This window comes from Xenopus laevis, chromosome 5L (assembly GCF_017654675.1).
Source record: "Xenopus laevis strain J_2021 chromosome 5L, Xenopus_laevis_v10.1, whole genome shotgun sequence".
Taxonomy (NCBI): Eukaryota; Metazoa; Chordata; class Amphibia; order Anura; family Pipidae; genus Xenopus; species Xenopus laevis.
In genome coordinates, this window is record NC_054379.1 from 109,712,031 (window position 1) to 109,723,161 (window position 11,131).

The following is an 11,131-nucleotide window of genomic DNA, read 5'->3' on the forward strand; positions in this document are numbered from 1 at the left end:
TGGCCACCAATGTTAACAACCCCCTGGCCACCAATGTTAACCCCCCCTGGCCACCAATGCCCCCTGGCCACCAATGTTAACCCCCCCCTGGCCACCAGTGTTAACCCCCCTGGCCACCAATGTTATCAAACCCCCTGGCCACCAATGTTAACCCCCCTGGCCACCAATGTTAACCCCCCCCTGGCCACCAATGTTAACCCCCCCTGGCCACCAATGTTAACACCCCCTGGCCACCAATGTTAACCCCCCTGGCCACCAATGTTAACCCCCCTGGCCACCAATGTTAACCCCCCCTGGCCACCAATGTTAACCCCCCCTGGCCACCAATGTTAACCCCCTGGCCACCAATGTTAACCCCCCCTGGCCACCAATGTTAACCCCCCTGGCCACCAATGTTAACCCCCCCGGCCACCACTGTTAACCCCCCTGGCCACCAATGTTAACCCTCCCTGGCCACCAATGTTAACCCCCCCTGGCCACCAATGTTAACCCCCCTGGCCACCAATGTTAACCCCCCTGGCCACCAATGTTAACCCCCCTAGCCACCAATGTTAACACCCCCCTGGCCACCAATGTTAACACCCCCCTGGCCACCAATGTTAACAACCCCCTGGCCACCAATGTTAACACCCCCTGGGCACCAGCATTAACCCCCTGGCCACCAGTGCTACAAAGGGGGGCCTGCCTACCAATGTTACCCATTCTGAAATGTTGGGAGGTATGTGACGACATATGTTCTAGCGCCCGTTAATTTAACAGGCTTAATGTCTAGTTTAGATATAATTGGAACTAATAAGACATAGTAACATAGTTAAATGGGGTTGAAAAAAGACATCAAGTTCAACCCCTCCAAATGAAAACCCAGCATCCATCCACACACCCCTCCCTACTTTCACATACATTATATATACCCATATCTATACTAACTATAGAGTTTAGTATCACAAGCAAGTCTTTTGAGGTTGAAGGGGAATTTCACCTCTATTAGCAAAACTGTAGTAACACATAAAGCATGGCCCTAAGACCCCCAGAAATGTGTTCAAACTTTCCATAACTTGCCAAATTAAAGAGTGTAAAATGGGAGATGTATTTTGGGGGGTGTGACACATATGGGCGTGGCCCAGTATATTTGAGAGGCTTGTAATAATTGCTTAAATTGATCTCTATACACTACTGTTTTAGTAAGAAAATTGTATTGAGGGGCAGATTTACTACAATCTGAACTGCAAAATACAACAGAGCTTGGTAAAAAACATTGAGCAATATTAAATAGCCTCCTCATTCTCACGATGGATTTTATTTTTTTGAACAACACACAATAATAATAAATAATAATTATTAATAATAGTAATAAAAGGAATTTTTGGAATTAATTTTTCTTTAGGAATAAGAAAATACATAAGGGCTCAGAAAAAATGGGCAAGATGCAAAATAATGCATGACAAAGCACCATTTTTTGCACTTTTCAACCTTGCCCCACAGAAAATTGCTCTTCGTGCCCAAAGGTGCAGCACGTGGACCCAGAGAGGAATGCAAGCCAGGTGTAAGGGAATACTGTAATTACCACCTCCTTAAGGTAGGCTTTAAAGGGGAAGGAAACCTAGTCGGCGCAAACCCCCCACCCCCCTCCCCTGTGTTGTGAACGGCGTTTTGGCGCATGCGCAATAGGATCATTTCGCCGGTACGGATCTACTGCGCATGCGCCAAAAGTCAAGCGCATGCGCAGTAGATCGTACCGGCGAAATGATCCTACTGCGCATGCGCCATTCAAAGCAGGAAGAAGATCGCGTGGAAGAAGACGTCGTCTGTGAACTCCCTGGACTGGACCTGCGCAGAAGGGTAAGTAACAAGTTAGGGGCATTTGCCCAGCGGGACGGGTAGGCCAGGGGGGAGGAGGGAGGGTGGGCAACAAACGGGAGGGGGGTGGGGGGTTTGCGCCGACTAGGTTTCCTTCCCCTTTAAGAAAAGGGATCATTTGAGCCTCTCAGTGTTCCCTGGACCTTGTGTTAGTTGCACAGATGCAGTGCGGGAAGGGAATGATGCACGTAGTTAGTGTAAGAGGCTCTAAGGTCTGCTATTTTGTGGCTTTTAGTTTCTTATTCTTGCTTATAACACTCTGTAAACACACACACACATATATATGTAAACTGTATAAATATCTGTGGAGATATCAACCTTCAGCCTCAGTCACTTTCAGTTTCATTTCTCTGAAATTGCTTGTCTGCAGCATTTCCCTCTTTGAAAACAATGGCCTCTTACAAGAGAAGAACAAGGATTGAAAAGGATATGGCAGTTGAAATTTGGAGAGATGTTTTTCAAGATAGAATAGAAGAGTTATTAGTGCCCCACGTTTGGAATTTAACAGTAGATACCAGTCTCCAGAAACAGCCAGGGTGGCTGCAATACACACAATGCACGTTTGGCAGGTAAAGCTTTGTTCTTCATTAGTTATTCTGCATGCACTGTTTATGATCCTGTTCTACGTGTCTTCAAAAATGATTAAATAAAAACTAAATATTCTATATAAACAGATAGATGTATTTTTAGTGCAAATAAACTAATTAGGCTAAATGTATTGCATGTACACATTTCTATATCTACATCATATCTTTCTATATTACATAAGGGCAGACAGTGGAAAAGGTTATTGTAGTGGGCATGCAGTGAGGTGCAGAGCAATAATGAGGCCTTTATTCAGTGGGTAACTAGATATTACTAGGCCCCACAGCAAATTATTTTTCAGGTCCCCAAAATGTCTAGAGGTTGACGTGTTTTACCAATATTTATTGAAATTGTATATGCAGGAGGGTCTTATATGGCCCCTATACCTCCTGGGCCCCCTGCAGCCGCAGGGTCTGCTTCCTCTGTAGTTATGCCCCTGCCTTTATTGCTAGGTCTTTCCTAACTCTGACCCAGTTAGGTATCCTTGTATGTATAGTGAAATGGTCACACATATTGTCCATATTGTCATTGGATACAAGGTTTCCTGCAATTACCTATACACATGTCATGGGAGTCATTTCTAAGGTTTGAAAATGTTGGTTGTGTCCCGTTGCACGAAAATGACAGGAGGCAATAAGAGGTATCGGGCATTTTGACGCCGTCTGAGAAACTCTAATGAAGAAACATTACAAACATGTGTCATTGGCCTTAAAGGGTCCACCACTCCAAAATAGTTGTTCTTTTTCAGTAATGGAAGAAAATATCATTTTAGCAATGTTTCAATTACACATATTACAAAGTAAGCAGTTTTAAGCGTATTTACATATGTAATGGTTATTTAAAGCAGTATCACTGTCTGTCTCTATCCTCTGCACCCTTGTTATTGACTCCTAAAAAAAATGTTGTAGAAGCAGCGGCCCGGACCTGGAGACCTGGAGGAGAATTAACCTAGGGTTGCCACCTGTCGGGATTTCACCTGGACAGCCCTGTTTTTTTAAGAGCTGCCCGGGTGAAAAGTTCCTGTCCGGATTTCCAAATTAGGAAATCTGGACAGGACATTGAACTGAATGACATGGTGAACAGCCAATCACTGATCTCATGTCATCAGTCCCACCTCTGTTATCACCCGCCCCCAGACGTCACCCCCCCCCCCCGAAGTCACTGGCCTACCCACCCCCAATGTCAACGGCCTGCCTCCTGCCAATTCTCACCAAAAAAAGGTGATAACCCCAAATTAATCTCTGCTACACTGCAAATTCTGATTCGGTTCGGCTGGGCAGAAAGATTAGGCCTAATCTGAATCCTGCTGAAAAAGTCAGAATCCTGGCCGAATCCCAAACTCAATCCTTGATTCAGTGCATCCCTAGTAGCTAATGACCATTACAAGGCTGTATTTGTTGATTGAGCACTTACAACTAAACTCTTCCTTGGCAACAAATTTTTTATGAGAGGTTTCAGTCTGTAGTGCTGTGGAGATCAATAAAGGGTATTTGACCCCTCACATAGTTACATAGTTACATAGTTAAATCGGGTTGAAAAAAGTCCATCAAGTTCACCCCCTCCAAATGAAAACCCAGTATCCACACACACCCCTCCCTACTTTTAATTAAATTCTATATACCCATACCTATACTAACTATAGAGTTTAGTATCACAATAGCCTTTGATATTATGTCTGTCCAAAAAAATCCTCCAAGCCATTCTTAAAGGCATTAACTGAATCAGCCATCACAACATCACCCGGCAGTGCATTCCACAACCTCACTGTCCTGACTGTGAAGAACCCCCTACGTTGCTTCAAATGAAATTTCTTTTCTTCTAGTCTAAAGGGGTGGCCTCTGGTACGGTGATCCACTTTATGGGTAAAAAGGTCCCCTGCTATTTGTCTATAATGTCCTCTAATGTACTTGTAAAGTGTAACCATGTCCCCTCGCAAGTGCCTTTTTTCCAGAGAAAACAACCCCAACCTTGACAGTCTCCCCTCATAATTTAAGTCTTCCATCCCCTAACCAGTTTAGTTGCACGTCTCTGCACTCTCTCCAGCGTATTTATATCCCTCTTAAGGACTTGAGTCCAAAACTGCACTGCATACTCCAGATGAGGCCTTACCAGGGACCTATAAAGAGGCATAATTATGTTTTCATCTCTTGAGTTAATGCCCTTTTTTATGCAAGACAGAACTTTATTTGCTTTAGTAGCCACATAATGACACTGCCCAGAATTAGACAACTTGTTATCAACAAAAAACCCTAGATCCTTCTCATTTAAGGAAACTCCCAACACACTGCCATTAAGTGTATAACTTGCATTTATATTATTTTTGCCAAAGTGCATAACCTTGCATTTATCAACATTGAACCTCATTTTCCAGTTTGCTGCCCAGTTTCCCATCTTAGACAAATCACTCTGCAAAGTGGCAGCATCCTGCATGGAACCTATAGTTCTGCACAATTTAGTATCATCTGCAAAAATAGAAACAGTACTTTCAATGCCCACCTCCAGGTCATCAATAAACAAGTTGAAAAGCAAGGTACCTAGTACAGAGCCCTGTGGTACTCCACTAACAACACTGGTCCAATTAGAAAATGTTCCATTTACCACCACTCTTTGTAGTCTATCTTTTAGCCAGTTCTCTATCCAGGTACAAATACTATGTTCCAGGCCAACATTCCTTAATTTAACCAGTAACCTTTTGTGTGGCACTGTATCAAATGCTTTAGCAAAGTCTAAGTAAATCACATCCACTGCCATTCCAGAATTGAGGTCCCTGCTTACCTTCTCAAGATAATCTGGCAAGATCTATTATGCATAAAACCATGCTGGCACACACTCATAGTATTATGATTTGCTATAAAGTCCTGTATCTTATCCTTAACCCTTCAAAAAGCTTTCCTACCACTGACGTCAGACTAACTGGCCTATAGTTTTGAGGCTGAAAACGGGTTCTTTTTTTGAATAGAGGCACCACATTAACATTTCGTCAGTCTCTCGGCACTATGCCAGACATCAATGAATCCTGAAAAATTAAGTAAAGAGGTTTGGCAATCACAGAGCTAAGCTCGCTAAGTACCCTGGGATGAATACCATCTGACCCCGGACCAGTTCTAGTCTCTTTTGAATTTCCTCATGTGTGAACCATGCATCATTAGTTGTCTTACTAGAATTGGGACTATTAAGAAGGAAACCTTCAGTAACTGGTTCCTCATTTGTGTAGGCAGACAAAAAATATGAATTCAGAATCTGCGCTTTTATTTTGTTTTCATCAACCAGCTGACCCCCCTCTGAAACTAAAGGTTCCCTTCCTGCTTAATTTTTTACTATTAACATATTTAAAAAATAATTTTGGATTCTTTTTACTGCTTGCTGCAATATCCTTCTCCATATCAATTTTAGCTTGCCTTATAGCTTTTTTCTAGGTCTCCCATTTTGCCTGACAAACTCTGTGTATTTGCCAGCATACAGCATACACCTGTTTCACTAATCCCTGTTGTGTTCCACAAAGTTTATGTCAGTGGCGTGACTACAGTGTGCCGGGCTCCCCTGCAAAACTATCTTCGGAGGGCCTGGCGCACGGCACTCCCCAACCTGCCCACCCGTCTGCACCGCCAACTTTCACCTCATGTCTGCCCACTCCCCGTCCCCTTTCTCCCAGTAATTAGGTAGCCTGTATCCCCCTTCCCAAGTCAAAGGTAAGATAATGGCTGGGGAGGGCGGCAGGTGTTCCCCATAATTGTAGAGGAAGCAGACCCTGCATTGCACTAGAATGATATCTGAACTGCATACTCTTTTTAGGAGTTCAGAAGTGAAATTACATTCTGCTCTGTGTAATTTAGGTTTCGTTGCTCACTGTGTACCCGTTGGTGGAACTCTGCTGAAATACACGTATTGTTCCTCATGAAGCTGGACAGAACCATGAGACGTGGCACAGTGAATATGCGAATATTCAGACAGGAATGCAAGAAGTGCACCTCCGCTGTCATGGAAAAACCAGAGATTTCCCTGGAGAACATAACAATTATTATTGGTAACCTGGTCAAGAGAATCCAGAGCAAATTCTATTCGCTTAACATCAGGAATGAAGATGCAAAGCCAGCGGTGTATAGTGAGAGAAGGGAAGGCCCTCATAACAAGGAACACTGTGAGGCCTGCAAGCAGAATGTCTGTCGGTGGCTGGTGTCAGAGGTGAAAGCAGAAAGGCGGCCAGCATCTGGATTCGGCTCAGCAGGAAGAAACTCACATGAGACAACATTTAGGGAACAGACTGGTTATGCGGGGCTTGTATACTCCAAACCTAGACCAGCACCTAAAGTAAAGAAGCCCTCAGGAGATAATCAAGGAAACACATTTGTTGGCCTTGTCTCTGCTGTAATTTGTGGTTTAGCTTTGCTATATCTTTTAAAAAGATAATTCTGTTATCACCTGAATTTTCTGGCAAATTATCTATTATCTGTGGGTTCATTTGTTAGGCATCCTTCAGTGAATATAACTGCTATCCTTAGACGCTTGGTCAGTGCTTCTCTTAAAAACCCACCTGCATGTGGTATCATCCCAATAATCCATAGAAGATACTCCGACTGGTGCGAGCACCATTGAATAAATCTTAATTGGGGGAATGTAATAAAAGTCGCAAAGAGCAAAACAATTGGCACAGATAAGAATAAAAAGTCTCATTTCCTAATGTAATTCTCTTCCTTAAACTGTTATTACATTGCGAATTTTAATTGTGCATTGCAAATTTTAATTGCGCATTGCCCACTTTTAAGAAGTGCTTGAAGGTGTTCTGGAGCAAACAAACACAACTTTTTCAGTAAGAAGTTTTATTACATTCACTGCACACTGGTGCTAACTATAAAATTTGCAAACCTTCTTCCACTGTCGGAAGTGGTCGCTAAACAGTTTCCTGGTTCGCAAAAGCTATATTAAATTGTCACCAAGGCAAATTTGTTTGCACTTTTGCGAATATTTTTTCCGTTAGCGACTTTTATTACGTTCCTACATAATTGTCCTTTAATTTTACTCATGCGTTAGAAACCTTAAGTGAACAGAGCCCACAAAACTCTCTATTCAGCAGCATTTGTGGCACACTGTAATATAATGTTTAAAATCAATCAATAAATTATAATATCAATTAGAATACAAATAAATTTGTGCATAAAATGTATTAGAAACAAATATATAGGTAGCGCATAACATTCAGGAAACAATTGTATAATCCAACTGCATTTCATTAATGCCAAGTCTGTAGAATTGAGGACAAACAGGAACATAAGACCGCAGGTGCTGTGCTGCAAGGTTTTTTATTTTTCACAACATGTTTCGAGCTAAAGTGGCTCTTTTTCAAGTGTTGAAAAATAAATAAAACCTTGCAGCACAGCACCTGCGGTCTTATGTTCCTGTTTGTCCACAATTCTACAGACTTGGCATTTGCATTACTTCTATTTTGGGACAGAAGCTGTGGCGCAGGAGCCCTATCGTGATACTGGTACAAACGACTTCCCTTTTCAATTGCATTTCAGTAATGTCACCGTGAATGACAGAAAAAAGAAGGTGGAGGGAATCAAAGCTTGAATATATGAAAAGCGGTTTAAAAGTGCTACTGATGGGAATAATAAGCTTTTGTACCTAATGTCAGTTTCTATGAGTAACTGCCGTCTATGTACCTACCTTTCCCGTCCATGATGAAACTTAAAGAACACATTTTCCTTAAACTGAAACCTTTTTACACTATTACATTGCTGGATTTATCACATACAATTTCCCATATCCCATAGCTTGGGCAACTATAGGGGAGCTATAAATTGATGACACTGGTCTGCCAATCTCAGGCTAATCGTCTGTAGGGTTGAGTGTATCAGTGCAGATGTGCATGAACTACCTTGTGCCCCCATGCAGTGCTATCTACATATGTAAAGTCTGGAGGAGCTGTAGAAGGTATGTCTTGACAGAATAAGGGCAGTATTTGTTTTGGCAAATGACTGCTGACCATAGTAAGGATCCCAGCAAGAATTTTATGTATTAAAACTTTACTTGGCTTTATTTGACCTGCAGGAAGTCCATGCTACTCATGGGTGAAATATCTCCTGAAAACACCATGCCATCTGGATCCATTAGAACCACAGGATGCAGGGCCAGAACAAGGGGTGGGCAGAAAAGGGATGTGCCTAGGGATCAACTTTGGGGGGGGGTGCCAGGCACATATCTCTTCTGTCTGCCTACCCCCTAGTTCATCTACACAGAACTCCTCACCCCCTACCATGTGTTACAATGCGAGGGAGTGCAGGCTGACGTACACATGAGCTTGGGGTTACAGCAGTGATGAGATTGCTTGGGCCCAGCACTGCCTGCATGTGAAACACTTTACATTGGGTGATCCTGAATAATTAGCTTGTGATACCTATGAGAGACAGGAGAAATGAAGATTTGTTACGAGCAGTGCAAAAGGGATACTCTTGCCTTTTGCCTAAGGCCCAAATTCAACGGAGAGCACAGGCAGTGAAAAAAAAAAGATGAAAAAAAAAACATATTTAAATAGACTGCAATGCTTAGCAACAGAATTTGCTTTCAGGAAATATGTTGCTCTGTTACTTTTCAGATTGGGTTATTGGTAAAATGTGAATCATACCTCACAGTGTTTTGTTTGTAGGCCCAGAAAGTTTGGTCTGCCCTTGGTTACCAGTGCTGTTTGTTCTATCCACTGCTGTAAGTTGCCATAGACAGGAACTATTTATTGGGCTGGTGAGGTGCTGTTTGGGCCTCTGTGTAGCTGAAATGCCAGGGCCTATTTTGAATCTCAGTCCAGACCTAAACAGATCCCAGGCCTCCGCTAAGTAAGAGATTTGAGAGTTTAGTATAAGTTAAGTGCCTCCTCCAAGGTATAAATCCATTTGGTATACAATATGTATATGTCATATATTAGCAAGAAAATATATAAGTAATGCAATGACAACAGAGAAATACAAACTTTAATATAACACGTAGAATATTAGGCAATATAACTGTGGGTCCCCCCTTGCATGAAATTGTTCAGTGTCTGTTGAAGTACTTGAGTGTAATAGTATTTACTACTGGTACCAAAGCTGAGTTGTGTGTTGCAACACCAGACTGAAGCACCCTGGGGTGTATGAAAGCAAGGCTTTAGTTCTCCTTTACGGACAGGGGTCATTGGCACCCTGCACCCATCGGCGCTCCCTTGCATGTCTGAATAACACACACTTTAGGGTTTTTATGTTTTTTATTGAAAACTTTACAAGAGAATATCTAGATAACGTAGACTAATATGTCAGTTATTAATATCACACTCATGTATAACCCAAATGTCCTCCCCAATCCACTGGTGAAGAGCTTGATAATGGGACAAAGACTCAATCTGAGGCCAAGTAAGGGATGGAAGACAGGACAGCTATGTGTAACCCCTCCCCCCACCCCTCATGAATAAAGCACTGTAGAAAGGTGCTGAAATGCCCAATGACAATTATTTACACAGAGAGAATATAGTTCCCCGTTATTGAGTTATTTCCTATTACTGATTTTTTTATTGCTCCCATAAATACTCATGGATGGTGTAAGGGCTCAGAAATATTTTCTGCTTGAGGCCTGGGGTTGGCAACTTCAATGTCTAATTTAAATAAGGGCAATACTTGTGGTCCCCCTGGCCCATAATTCCAAGGGGGCGCAGTACTCTGGAAAGGGGGTGGTGCAATATGGATTGGGGCAGACAGTAACGGAACTAGGTGGGGGCGGGCCCGGCTGAACCCTCGTCCGTGTGATTTCTCAGCGGCTGCAGCCGAATCCAGCCGGCTGCAGCGCGCACGATCTGCCAGGGGGGCCCAGCGGGGGTGCGGGCCCTGGCCCAATTGCACACCCTGCTCCCCCGGTAGTTACGCCCCTGGGGACAGATCCAAACTAATAGTTAATACACTTCTGGATAATGTACAGCCCAATGCTTTGCACTTGATTCTTACTCCCTGCCCCTTTATTCTGTACTACTGGTTTAAGGGTAGGAATAATGGAAAAGCCTTTAGTTGAGAAGTCCACAAACCCCACATGATTAGAGAGATAATATTCCACTTCAGGTCTTTTGAGACCCTATATTTTGCTATCAATGAGCACAAAGTAGAAATTCCAAGAATTAACTATTGTCTCCTGATGTTTTGGGTTTAGATGACATGTTTACTTTACTCTTCCACTGTCTTGTTCTTTTCCTTAAATATGAGGCACAGTGACAGGGGTTCACTTTGAACACAAGGGTTGTCTGGTTAGGCTACACTTTCCCCATAAATGTTTTATGTCACTTTCAAAGCTTGTAAAAATATAAGGGATGCACCGAATCCAGGATTTGGCCTTTTTCAACAGGATTCGGATTTGTCCGACTCCCTCTGCCTGGCCGAACCAAATCCGAATCCTAATTTGCATATGCAAACTAGTGGTGGGAGGGAAATCGCGTGACTTTGGACAAGGAAGTAAAAAATATTACCCCTTCCCACCCCTAATTTGCATATGCAGATCTGTGTTCGGTTCGGTATTTGTCCGAATCTTTCGCAAAGGATTTGGGGGGTTCTGCCGAATCCAAAATAGTGGATTCGGTGCATCCCTCAAAAATATAATTGCTCCTGGATAAAAATCTGCAGGTAACGTTGAGTAACGAGATCTGCAAGATTTAACTCTATTTATAATATCCAGTTGATAACTC

The 11,131-nt window shown here is 42.8% G+C and overlaps 1 protein-coding gene across 1 annotated transcript; it reads left to right on the forward strand.

The window, feature by feature from the left end:
• Positions 1 to 1,983: 1,983 nt before the first annotated feature.
• On the forward strand, positions 1,984 to 7,094 carry rtp3b.L (receptor (chemosensory) transporter protein 3 gene B [provisional] L homeolog). The gene is made up of 2 exons (XM_018262451.2): positions 1,984 to 2,426; positions 6,276 to 7,094. Exons 1-2 carry the CDS (start codon positions 2,248 to 2,250, stop codon positions 6,847 to 6,849), a joined length of 753 nt encoding a protein of 250 aa, XP_018117940.1. The 5' UTR covers positions 1,984 to 2,247; the 3' UTR covers positions 6,850 to 7,094.
• Positions 7,095 to 11,131: the final 4,037 nt, after the last annotated feature.

Excerpts from the sequence above, each read along its gene's own strand:
- rtp3b.L (XM_018262451.2), top strand. The coding sequence starts at position 2,248 with ATGGCCTCTTACAAGAGAAGAACAAGGATTGAAAAGGATATGGCAGTT. Across the intron at positions 2,427-6,275 it reads ACACAATGCACGTTTGGCAG|GTTTCGTTGCTCACTGTGTA; the intron begins GTAAAGCTTTGT and ends TGTGTAATTTAG.